Source organism: Xiphophorus hellerii, chromosome 5 (assembly GCF_003331165.1).
Source record: "Xiphophorus hellerii strain 12219 chromosome 5, Xiphophorus_hellerii-4.1, whole genome shotgun sequence".
Classification (NCBI taxonomy): Eukaryota; Metazoa; Chordata; class Actinopteri; order Cyprinodontiformes; family Poeciliidae; genus Xiphophorus; species Xiphophorus hellerii.
Genome location: NC_045676.1, coordinates 23,145,326 through 23,158,721, shown reverse-complemented (window position 1 = coordinate 23,158,721; position 13,396 = coordinate 23,145,326). Strand labels below are relative to the sequence as shown.

General features: G+C 37.0%; 1 protein-coding gene and 1 long non-coding RNA gene across 2 annotated transcripts; both read right to left on the bottom strand.

The window, feature by feature from the left end:
* Positions 1-371: 371 nt before the first annotated feature.
* LOC116719680 (GTPase IMAP family member 7-like) lies at positions 372-3,607 on the bottom strand. Its single transcript, XM_032562282.1, has 3 exons — positions 3,287-3,607; positions 3,028-3,099; positions 372-1,571 (listed from the first exon to the last, which is right to left on the bottom strand). The coding sequence occupies exons 1-3, from the start codon at positions 3,294-3,296 to the stop codon at positions 640-642; spliced, it is 1,014 nt and encodes a 337-aa protein (XP_032418173.1). The 5' UTR covers positions 3,297-3,607; the 3' UTR covers positions 372-639.
* A 5,937-nt stretch (positions 3,608-9,544) lies between these two features.
* LOC116719690 (uncharacterized) lies at positions 9,545-11,117 on the bottom strand. Its single transcript, XR_004339245.1, has 3 exons — positions 10,834-11,117; positions 10,674-10,736; positions 9,545-9,575 (listed from the first exon to the last, which is right to left on the bottom strand). It is a non-coding gene; the product is annotated as an uncharacterized LOC116719690 (long non-coding RNA).
* Positions 11,118-13,396: the final 2,279 nt, after the last annotated feature.

Here is a 13,396-nt window from a genome sequence, read left to right as displayed (position 1 = left end):
GGCTGTAAGCTGAAGAGGTTCGTTTAAAAGTGTAAAAGTGAATTTAATAGTTAAATTAAACGACAGTTTTGCTGAAAAATACTGCTTATTATTTAAATCACATGTCAAACTCAAGGCTGCTGGGCCACATCTGGCCCGCCGTAACTATTTATGTGGCCCTCTAGACTCTAAAGAGGGCCACATAATTAGAGCCTTCAAGATAACAGTTGTGTGCTAAAATATTACTCTATCAATCAAATCAAAACGGTTTTGTCTGTATACCACCAAATTACATCAATGTGAAAAAATGTAATTTAATTTGAATTAGTACTCATCAAAGACAGCTATTTATTGATATTTTAGATATTTTATTAGTGGGTAGTTTTTTGTTATATTTTTTCAATACATTCTGACACAATTGGCCCTTTGAGAAAATTTGTGACCTTGATATAAAAATGAGTGTGACACCTCTGACCTAAATAACATTTCTAATTTAAATTCATTTTCCAGTCAAGCTTTACTTTGTTCATTTGAGAAACATTTTCTGAAAACCAGAAAAAGTTTTGACATTCATACCAATATTAGCTAATCTTGTGGAAGATATTCTGCATCCGAACTTTATTTGTAATATTACTACTGACAGACATGATTTTGTGTTAATTACACCGGACTGTTTTTTTTAGCTTTACATTTTATTCCTTTCCAAACCCAAATGGCAGCTAAACCACATAAAACCCCCAGGACGAGCGTCGGAGCCCCCAGAGCCAGCGCCACGGTGGTGTTTGCCCCCACCGCTATGACAACGCCGGCTAACACCAACACAACCGCAGCAGCCGAGGCCACGCGGATGTTCTTCCTCCGAACCTGTTTCTTCTTCTCTCGTTCTTTTTGCTGCTTCTCCCTCTCCTCGTCCCAAACCTTCCTCTCTTCCTCCTTCTTCTCCTCCTCTTCCTGCCTCTTGCGCTCCTCCTCCTCTCTTAGCTTCCTCTGGGCTTTCTCATACATCTCGTTTGTGTAGTGCTTCCCTCCGTTGTCTTGTACCATTTCCTTGATCATGTTGATGAGCTCTGTGACCTGCACGCGGTCGTCTGCGTCGTTGTTGTTGAAGGCGTGGTACCTGCGCCCGAACGTGATCGAAAGTCTCCGGAGCTCCTTGCACTCCTTCAGGGCATTGTCTGCTTTGCCTTGATCCTTGCACGTAAACAGCATGATGGTGTACATGGAGGCGTCGTCGCCGAAGTTTTCCTGGATCCACTTCACGGCATTCCTCTCCTCCTCGGTGAACCTGACTCCAAGCCTGATCACCAGAAGGAAAGCATGAGGTCCAGGAACCGACATCTTGACACACTCTTCTATCCTGGACTTCAGTTCCTCCTCTGTGATTCCTGTGTCAAACAGGCCCGGAGTGTCGATTACTTGGACTGCGATCCCGTCCACCTCTCCGCTCTGTGTCTCACAGTGCTTGGTCACCGACATCGGGCTCGGATCTTCTTTGAAGACAGCTCTGCCGAGGATAGTGTTTCCCGTGGCACTCTTCCCTGATCCAGTCTTTCCAACCAGGACGATCCTTAACCCTCCAGACAAATCCAAAGCTGTGGATTAAAAGCAACGTTAATACTTCACACAAAAAGCATGTCAAATGGCTGAAGTAAGGATGGTAGTTTTGTGCTATTTCAGTAGAACATCAATAGAGTAAACTCTTTTTTTTTGCCAATAGCAGAAGCTAAGGAGCTGAACACTGGCTGCACAATTATATATTGATGCACGTTTTCACGCTCAAAGCAAATTGACACATGCCAGCCAAAACAAGGACACAAAGCACAAGAAAGCAAACATAACACAGACCAGCCTGACACATAGAGCATTTGGATTTTGGTAAACTGGCCTCCAATAGAAGTAGTAAGGACAGATATTAAAATGATGCTTCTAACATTTGAAAGTTAATGGACTTGGACCAATGTATTTGTTGGAGAAGGTCAGAGTTTATTGTTCTTAAAATTTTCTCTGACTGTTTTCATAGTTTTAACGTTAATTTCTATCTTTTGAGTGTTTTTGTTTCACGTCTTCAAACGCCTTTGTTCTTGGTTGTTATTTTGTATCCTCAAAGCTCCCTGACCTTTTGACATCACCGGTTGCAGGAAACGGGAAATGACAAAGGGACACACATCAAGTAGACTTTGACTTGAGTTGCAAGTTTTACTCAATTTTTTTTTATCTCATTAAATTATTTTTGTTTCTGTTAGTAAATTTAGGCACTAAATGTATGTGCATAGTTTCTACTACTGGATTAAGTTTTCAAAAGTGAAATCCTTCTTATATGTTTGCTTTTTAATGGCTCATCCTACTGCTTTTCAATTGCTTATTTTTTATACTGTCATAATTGAGTACAAGTTTAAAACAAAGCTTAAGGCTTTGTTTACAGTTGTTGGTAAAACTGCTGCTGCTTGTTGTCAATTGTGGAAGACAACACTGGCACAATACAAAATACATAAGACATAAACAAATAATCCATGCAGAAATATTGTTTTTAATTTTTCTGAATTGCATATTACCTACTTTAAATTATTTTTTCAACATATATGTTTTTAACTTAAGCTTAATTTAATTTTTATTTTATTTTAAAATATTACAATTTGAAATTTATCCAAATGATTGTTTTAGATTTATATTCCTTGACTTAAGTGTAGAAGCAAAAAGTACAAGAACATTTCTGATAAATTAAAAAAAAAGACATTCATACATTTTTGTTCATTATGTAAACTCAAAGAAAAAGTCATTTCAATTTATATGGAAACACAAAATCTCAGCTGCTTCATGTAAAATCTATCGAATTACAGCAGTAAACACTTATTTTTGTGTATTATTGGAGAGCAAACATCAGAAAAAAATGAATTTCTCACAACAGGTCAGTAGAAACACAACAGGTCAAAGCTGAAAAAGTACATTAGCAATCATAAGAAACACTTAAAAATTGGACTTTAATCCAAATATGTGTAATTACTAGGACTTAACAAGATTTCTCAGAGAGTAAAGTTTGAGGGAGCATACCGTCAAAGTTATAGAGACCACACCCATCAGACCGAGGCAAACTTCTCGGCTTCTTCTCTCTGAGTTGTATTTCTAGGAAAAATGGCCATAGAGATAAAAACAAATAAATCGTTAGTTAAAGCAACCTTTGTAATGAAGCAACACATTTCTTTCTGTAATCCACTTGAGCTTTCTTGCTCCCAGTGTAACACCACCCTGTGATACTGGTCAAAAGCTCCATAACGGTGACTCAAACAGAATATGAGGTTTATTCTCGTACCTTCAGCCATCGCTTTGGATCCACCTTTTCCTTGTCCCAGGTGACCAAGTTTGTTCCAGCAGATCTGAACGCTGAATTATTGCTTAAAAATTTGCTCTAAAGCTTCACATTGCCGTTCAGGGAGACTTCTGGAAGTCTTGGCTATGTGCTGGGAGCTTCCCATTTCCTTCCATTGTCCTTGGGCTGCATCTGAATATGAGAAAGCTTGCAGAAAACGTCCGTTGCTTTCTGAATGCACCGAATGTGATCATGTGAAGGTCTGACCGCAATGTTTTGCTAATGTGCAAAAGAAACACGGATTTAATCAAGTTCTTTAATAACATAAGGTTTTCACACAGTTTATTTTTTTTTTTAAGATCTGTTTAAGAGGTGACGGGGAGGTGAGTCCGTCTCCAGGGTGCATCACATCCCTCCATTGTTGACGCCTCCACCAATCAGAATCTAGTAATGTTTACTTTAAAAATCAGGATTTTTCACAACACATAACTCGAGCTTTTCAGTTCATTCAGTCTTCAGGGTGTCTTATAAACTGGACCCGTAACGTGACAGGAAATTTTGAGGATCTCGGCAATAAACACATGACGTTTCTTACTTCCTGGTGCCTAAACCAGTGTTTGTACAATGGAGCTTACATCATCCTGAAGTGTTTCCTTTCAGCAAGTCAGAGGGACATCTCAGGGGTGTTGGATGGAAGCAAGAAGCTTTGTCAGCAATGAGTTTGAGGCAAATGTGTGATTCTTATTTGGGTTTTCCTTTCAGAATTCTCATCTTTTGGCATTGTTGAGTTTAGGCTCCGGTTGCACTTCTTAAGTTTTTTTGTTTTTAATCATAATTTATTTCTTTATTAAAAAATATCTGTCTTTGTGGTGTTTGGATTTCAAACCACAAATGCTATAATACATTTGTTGTGCTAGAAGTTAGTAACAATGTTTAAATTAAGTACATCAAAATTACGGTAGATTACATGCTAGGTGTTCAAGGCTATTGTTGCCACCAGGGTTGGAGACTCGGGAGTCAAATGACCAGAAGCCAGTTCCTCTTAGACTCTAATTGAGAACCTTCTCTTTTTGAGGTTTTCTTTTTTTTTTCAAAAATTTATTTTTTATTATTTATTTTTAATCTGTATGTCAGAAGGCCTGTTTGTGCCCCTCAGCAATAATATTTAGCTAAATATAATAATTTAGTAAAAAAATAAACTAGTCTGGCTGCCCTCAGTCTAATATTGACTCTCAGAGCCTCCATGTTCTTCAGACTCTGGGTCCATGGTGAGGAGGAGGATCTCTACCTCTAACTATCAAATTATGGGCAAGAATATTTTTTCATACACTGGTTTGTGAATAAAAACGCAAGTCTGATGTTGACGTTAGAAAAACTGTTTCTATTTATATTTTTATAATCGTCCTCGCAATATCGGGACAAAATCCGCCTCGTCCCTAAACACAGAAATGTTTCGGCTGCAGAGAAACTTCTGACTTTAACTTCATCATTCTGCTAAAGGCCCGGTTCGCAGCTTGAGTCGGTCCACCGACAGATATAAAGAATATCTGTCTTTATATCAAACATCCTGATATAAGACACGGTACCGACTGTCACCACGAGTCGCGACGCAGCTCAAAGCCCCGGTACCACCTGGTACCACCTGGTACCACCTGCTCTCTGTTCCCTCTGCTTCTCCTTAACGTTTCTACCAGGCGGGTTAAAGCCGCTGCTGACGGGATCTGGGCTGGAGGTTCATGGCTGTAAATAGAAGTTATTGCAGAACCTCAAGTGTTAAAGGAAGATTCGGCCCATTTAGAGTTCACAAAATAAACATCAGAGAAAATATTGCAGCAATAATTAGAACCGCACCAAAAACCCAGACATGCCACAATTAAATGAATCAAAATGTCTCCAAAGCATCGGGGGACTGACAGAGGCCACCAGGGGATTCCAGGTAGATTCCAGGTAGATTCCAGGTAGATTCCAGAGATCCGCATTGCAGCAGCTGTTCCTCCAGGGCCGGCCCAAGGTAATATGGGGCCTTAGACAGAACCCCCTCCCCCTGGAACCCGTCCTACTAAGAACCTCAGCATCACTAACATGTTTAAATATCGATAAGGTGAATCTGTGAGAGGGAGACCAGGTTTATTAGCAGAGTTTAAAATCAATCACTGATTATTGGTTATTTGCTGTGATGTATTTGTGAACAAACCCAATTCAAACACAAAGATTACACCATATTGTAGCCATGGTAACACAACAGTCAAACTATCAAGACAATTCTTTAAACTTTTACAAATTACACTTCCTAATTAAATCTTAAATGTACTATTTATTTTTCTCAGCTGAATGCATTAAATAAAATGTAATAACATTGTTATTCTCTATAAATGATGCTACAGGTTTAGATCTATGGTCTGTGTTACAATTAAACCATTTCTAGGGGCCCCTGAATATCTGGAGGCCCCTGAACGGCCCCTACCAGCAGCTACTAAGTTTTCTTTGCCTTGATATCCCAGTCTTATAATTCTAGGTCTTAGAGGTTTAACATCAAACTATTATATAGAGTTAACCCCTTTGAGCTTTTTGGATCTATAAATCAGTCTGCAGTCAGGTTGTTCTAGAGGTTAAATAGATATTATTAGGGCTCAATTAGTAAAATGGCAGCAAATTTGCTTATTCCATAACTTCATAACCTTTGACCTTCTCTCCTCTGATCTGTTTAACAGCTACAGTCTCAGATCAGCTCAGCCCTCCAGGACTGTCAGCAGCAGAAACAGAAACTTTATACCTGTTGGGGAAAATATAGACTATATTTGCTTTGCCTTTCCCCACATGATGGCAATGATACAGTAGGATCCAATTAGATTCTTGATTAATATGGGTTGTTGCTATGTTGTTGTACGGAGTTTTTGTTCAATGTGTCCCTTTTTTAAATTTGAGCCCCTGCCCCTCCAAAGGTCTCTGCACGGCCCTGATCATGTGTAAAGTTCAATCTATTATGCTAACTCAAATGTTTAATCTTCCAGTTAAAACTATTTACCTTTTCTTACTTCCAGCTTTACTTCAGTGTAGAGATCTTTTCCTGTTCTGGTCACTCCACACCAGTATGTTTGAGCATCATCCAAATGTAGACCAGAGATGGTCACAGTGAAGATTCTTGATGTTTTGTCATCATAGGTGAAGTATTTGTTCTTATTTTTTTGTGATCTTGTGAAAACATCGTTATTTCCACATGGGTCATTACACAGATACTTCTCATAACTTTCATAACCCTCGTCATATGGACAAGGAACATTCACATTTCCTCCTTCGTATCCAAACACACGGATCAAACCAGCAGCACGGCTCACACAATACACAGCAGCTGGAAACAGGAGAGAACAAAAATATAATTCAATGCAACTAACATTAAATCAAAATTATTGTCATTTGCAAAAAAAATAGAATGAAATTCTTAGTCTGACTCCTCAGCAAACTGTAAATATATAAATAGAAAAGGCCATATCTATAAAAGATAATGGATAGATTTTAAACGTATTTAATTAAAAGCAAATCGAAAAACAAAAGTAGTATGTCAGCTACGCAGGGCGCCATCTTGTCTAATTGATTTTATTATAAATTTTTTATAATGTTAAGAAAATTTTTATGATTTTAAAATGACAAAATCTACTCCTGCTTTTTAAAGCCTCTGCAAACTGTTTAATTCATATTTGAAAACAAGTAAATATTTAAACTTACTAGACAAGATGAACAACACGATCTGGAAGCTCCACATCTTTGCATTACTGAGGACGACAAACTAAACCAGAAACAATGTAGAAGTGAAACATGAAATATTTTAAGGAAACCTCATTGGTGTGATGAGTTCAGCCCTTTACACATATCAGCAGGCCTCATAAATGAGGTGTAAAATAATGACATTTTCTATGTTTCAAATGCTAAAACTAAACTCTATCAAAACAACCAAACAGTAAGAAGACATGCTTATTATTAGTAAAATAAAAATAAGTGCTCACAAAGTTGGAGGAAATGGTCATAGAAAATGTGGGAGAGCTGAGGTGTAGTGGTTAGTGCTGTATCCTCTCAGCAAGAATATTTCCTGTTTAAATATAAGTAAAGCAGAACTTTCTGTCTATAGTTTGCTTATTTATTTTAGAACATTCATCGATGTTCTCCAGGTTCTCTTTCTCTCATTGCAAAACTGCTTATAGTAACAGAATCTAGTGAATAAAATGAGCAGGAAGAAACATGTTGCCACAAATTGAGGTTAAATTAAAATTTATTTTAAAGTCAAACTGACAAATATAGAAACATAAAAAAGATTACTAGAACAATTTAAGAGGATGAAAATACTGCTGATATAAAAAGTGTTTTCCTCTACAGAAAACCTTATCACCTTCATGATTTAGTCTAAATGTAAAAAGAAACAAAGGTTGGTTCATCAAAAACCTCTTATCCCTCTATGGCATGACTTTTTATTTTTGTGGGGAAGAAATATTTTCCTGCATTCTTTGGGAGCTTGGTGGTCCCTAATTACATGTCAATCATAAAATCGGACTCTGACACCTCCTGGAACCAGATTTGGGTTTGTTGCCTCAGGGTAACATTGGTCTAGAACACCAAGATTGTCTACACTGATTATGAGAAATGAAATACAAATCAAACAAAAACTATATTCATAAAAGAACTATTTTTTGGACAAAAATATGTCAAAAATCATGCCCCCCAAAAAATAAAATAAAGGAGCAATGTGAGGTACAGCTATGTGGTTTGTTGCCTGAGGGCAACGCCATGCCATAGAGGGTTATTTATTAATGTGTGGAGAAAGTTAATATAATGAAACAAGCTATAACAGTAAAGCATTAAACATTTGGCATGAAATCTTAAAATTAGTTTGAAAGTGGCTTAAAAATTTCCTCTGCAGTGCATTTCATCATTTTGCTTTCCGACAATCAGAATAAATATCTTCATTTGTGGTGAGACTTTGGTTCACATGTTGAGATTCTGCAGCTTCATCGTTGCTCCTGATGCTTTGATGCAAAGGTTGAGCTGTCTTCTGGATTTTCACAAATCTGAAAAATAATCAATTATGATATTCAGATAAATGAGATTTATATTACTGAGCAGAAAAACTTATCTGGATGAATGTTCATAATCTTACAGGACAAAACTTGAAGGATCTGGACACAAAGATAAAGTCATCCATTGTGCAAAGAACCAATGTAGAGGGTGATGAAAAAGTTATTAATGTAGGAGAAATGTATACTGAATCCTCAAAGGCTGCGATTTGTGATCAAACTTCTCAAATCCAACTGTTGAAATTTTGATGAAGCATCTTTTGAGACGTGACAAAGACATGGAGAAACTGAACAGAAACGGAAAGCTTTCCCTAGTGGACATAAAAATTAGTAACAGGAAACGTTTTGGGTCCAGTTGTCATCACTTCTTTTCACTTTTGTTTTAGAGATTTCATATGTAATCTATTCAGGATAGTAAGACATACAGAAATCCACTAGTGCAGTCACTAGCTGTGTTTCTATTACAATTGTATGCAAATATTTGTCAATATTCTGCTAATCTTGACTAAAGTTATAAAGAGATATTTTCATCATTCAGTCTTGGCGCTAGCACTTCTTTATCAGCCATCAGAGGAGACGTCAGCGTCTTATGCTGGAGTGACAAGTTTCTTATTGGGAGCAGCTTTGTATGCAGCGTTTTGGGTAAATTGCAGTCTGCGATTTCTCAGAAGAGCTGCGGATTTTACACGTTTGAATTTTTTATGAACTGTGAGAGAACTCTGGTGGAGACTGCTGCACATTGCCCCAAAACAGCCCCAAAACAAACCATCATCCTGCTACTGTTTCCTGTCGTCATCTTCAACCTTTTTGCCAGCAGTAACATCTGGATGTGTATCATGTGACTTGTGTGATGCTAAAAAACTGTTTCCATTGCAGTTTCGCGAAATACATCTATTTCAACACGACTGGAAAACGTTATCTACCTACTGCAAAACGTTTTATTGAAAACTCTTAAGTTTTTTGGAAATTGGTGTGTTTCCATTAAGCAAATTTATTTTATAGTTAATGAAAACTTAACTAATGTCCTCGCAAGAAGAAATCTTTCAGAGTGGCAGCTTTGTGGACTTACATCATAGATCCTTTTTTTCTTGTTCTCTATTGTTGTGGGTTGATGTTCTGATTAAATTCACCTTGTTGCTTCAATTTTCTTTTAAGAATCATCAGAAGGACAAACGGCAGGATCCACAGCAGAAACAGGACGACACGCAGAATGTAAAATAAGGTCAGATCTGAAAAGAAGAGAATTGAGTCTTCAATAGGCATGGACAGAAAATTTCCTAGAAACAGACACAGAGAATAAAAGCATGTAATAACAATTTGAAACATTGTTTACAAGAATCAACACTAAAAATTCAGACTTCATTTATGAAGGTCCAGGCAACAGGAAGGACTGGTAGGTCCAGGATTGACCTGCATTGGCTCAACTGGCTCTAATGGGAGATTGGACACACCTGAGATAAAACTTCTAGAAAGAGCACAAGCTGCTACAGTTAGTTTATAAATCACTGAACAGCTCAGCATCACAATACATTAAAGATCTGCTGTTGTTGTGTCAACCTTCCAGACCTCTCAGGTCTTCTGGTTCTGGTTCTGCTTTGCATCTCCAGAACCAGAACCAAACATGGAGAAGCAACATTCAGCTTCTATGCACCACAAATCTGGAACAAACTGCAAGAAAACTGCAAATATGCTGAAACACTGAGTTCCCTTAAATCTGGACCAAAAACCCACCTGTTTAGTTTCTTTTGAAACATAATCAATGAAAAATTTAACAAAGGTGTAATGATATGCAGCACCAGTAGGTGGTGATGCAAGAAGATTAAAGAGAAGTGGACACGAAGAAGCCAGAGACTGGAGCGGGTAGAAACCTGAGGGTATAATGACTGATGCTGTTAGTTAATAAACCAGATAACTTTAAAAGACTTGGCTTCCTTTATGTACTGCAGTACAAATATTACAAAAGGCACTTTGTTGACTAAATTATAATGTTTCAAATGTTGCCTTTGTGTTCTATGAGTTTGTATGTTTGTTGTGATTTTATGATGTAAAGCATTTTGAAATACCTTGGTGCTGAAATGTGCTATATAAATAACATTTTATTTGATTTGATGGCTGACTTAATTTCATATTAGTGTACTGCAGTGGACATTTGCAGCATTACCATTTGGCTGTGGGGTGAAGGCAGGAAAAGATGGGAGAAGCCAACAAAACAACATTCTCTAATACTCCATCAGTGTTTTTGAGTACTTGAATATCTGCTGTTTGTGGAAAACTAAGTGAAGGAAATCAGAAGAGGCACAGAGAAACAGAAAATGTAAAGAGTTTACCAGGATTATTTGATGATGGCTGTGATGTAACTTGTTCAGCAGAGCTGGTTTCATGCAGTGAGACTGTCAGAGAAAATACAAAACATAATGTGGTAAAAAAGCCTTAACCTAGATTTTGTGTTGCTTTTTATTATTCTATCTCTCTCTGTGTTGGTCTCACCGACTGCCAGCTGTATCTTTATGAATCTCAGCTGAGAGTCTGAACCACAGTAGTATGTTCCTGCATCAGCTGCTTCCAGTTCAGTGATGATCACAGAGAAACAGATGGAGGAGACATTGAGCAGCTTGAACTTTGTTTGGTTCTCCATCATGTCTGTACAGTTGTTGTGTTGGTCTCCTTTACAGAGGAACTTCTTGTTATCATGTTGTTGTCCTGAATTAGGACACTGCAGAGTTACTGGACGTCCCTCGATGCCACTGATGTGGTACGACTCCAGACAGAATAGTGCTGGAGAAGGAAATTTTAATAACTGTTGTATTTATAAACTTCTTAATATTCATTATCAAATTAGCAAAGGCAGAATGATTTCTCACCTTTGACCTTCAGTTCAACAGCAGAGAAATCATCAAATCCTGAGTTTCTCTGGACTCCACAAAGATACGACCCAGAATCCTTCAGGGTCAGACTGGAAATGGTCACTGTGAATATTCTTGACTTCCTGTCATCAGAGAGTCTGAATCGTCCATTTTGTGTGTTGCTAGAGGTGATCACTGCCTGCTGTCGACATGTGGAGGGCCGGTTTCCTCTGCAGAAGAACTTCAGCTTGTCGACAGACTGAGAGTCGTACGGACAGCTGATGGTCACTGAACCTTCCTCAATACTTTGGATTTTATTCACTGTGTCGCAGCATCTGTCTGACATGAGGTTAATAAAACAATATAAAGTGAAAGAAAAACTAGAAATAAATCTAAAACATAAAAGAAAGTTGTACTTATTTGATAGAGATTTATATTTAACATTATAGACTAGTACAACTGTCTTGTATTAACATGTCTGCATTGATGTCTAAACATGTATTTATTTTCAACATAGAAGACGATCCAGATCTGCAAGTACATGATAATTTAACTAGCAAAATTAGAAAATACATTTAGCTTCTAATAAAAGCTAAATTTAAGACCACACATTGATTAAAAGTGTGTATTATGAACATGGTTAGACTTTGATGCTTCATTTAATTCATTTTAATTTGCTGTGAAATCTATAGTGAAATATAGAAACATGAACTTATTATTTACCTTCTTTTATCTGCAGTTTTACTTCACTGTAGATATCAATAAACCACTTAATGACTCCACACTTGTATTTCCCAGCATCATGTGATTGAAGATCAGAGATGGTCACTGTGACGATTCTGTTATTTTTATCATCAGTGATGGTATATTTGCCTTTATTTTTCTGTTTTGTTGTAATGAGAACGTCACTGGAGCCACAGTCATTCTTACAAAAGTATTTTTCGCTATCCTTATATCCCCGATCATAGCGGCATGAAAAATTTACACCTCTTCCCTCATATCCAAACACTTCGATCAAACCTTCAGCACTGATCACAAAACTCATAGCTGCTGCAGACAGAAAACAACATCAGTTTAGTTTTTATGCTTCAACATGTGAACAATATTTTTTTTTACAAGTTTTTAAAACTACTTTTTCAAATAAAAAGCACAATTAGTTTGTATGAGATAAGACGATCACATTTCAGTCACAACACAAACAGGAAGTGCTACTGAGTCTTTAAGTAAATGCTATTTTATTTAAAAACATTTAATTTTAATTAAATAAATTTCATCATAAGATTAAAGCAAACTGTTGTAGATCATATATTATGTCTTACTGCAGACGACGATGTGTTGATGGCTCCACATCTCTTTGTTGTTCTAAACCAGAGTTAAACTGAGGCAGAAGTTATTTTAAAATGAGACATTTAGAGGAAACGTCAGAGCTATTAAGGATCCGGACACTCAGAAAGTTTAACACCTTTTGAACGTGTCAACTTAACTCACAAGTGTGAAACGTCTTGTTTCTGCATTGGTCAAGTGATAACTCTGCAACCAATGATCTCACAGGCTTTACTCACAAATACAGGAAATAGATTTTTTTCACCACAACAAAGTTTGGGTGGATTATTGAGGGACACTCAGTTTTCTGGTTTTAATCTCAGCTGTGCAGATCTTCATGTTTGAACTTGTGATGTTCTTTTCCTTAAATATTTTCTTCAGGAGCTTGATTTGTTCTCACACCAAGAAACGCGTCAGCACAGTTTAGCATTGAGAAGTCTTTATTGCTTCTATCTGTTGAATTCATAAAAACTTATCAGTTGAATGGTTTTTTATTTTTTATAATTAAAGACATTACTAATGAGAAGAGTTTAATCATTACAGCACTGAACCTTAAAAAAGTTGAGTTAATCTTTTGATAACACACTGATTATAGTTTAGGTATAATGTTGGAAAAAAGACTCTTTTAGCTTTTGCTATTAAAAAATATTAACATTAATAAAACAAGATGACATCATTTTTCAGGAAAACCAACTTGATTGGTGCTTCTTTATTCTGTTCATGTGCAGAAAACATCTGGTGGAAGAGAAGGAAGTTCACTGCATGTTAAGTAACACCTGTAACCATGGAAACAGCACCAACTTCCTCTCTTTTACCGCCTGCTCCAGGTGGTTTATCTGCATCTTCCACTGAATGCTTCTGTTTGTTCAAAGAAAATTTCATAT

Coding starts and splice junctions, on each gene's coding strand:
- LOC116719680 (XM_032562282.1), bottom strand. Junction 1,572..3,027: donor TGGTCTCTATAACTTTGACG/GTATGCTCCCTC, acceptor TTTAATCCACAG/CTTTGGATTTGTCTGGAGGG.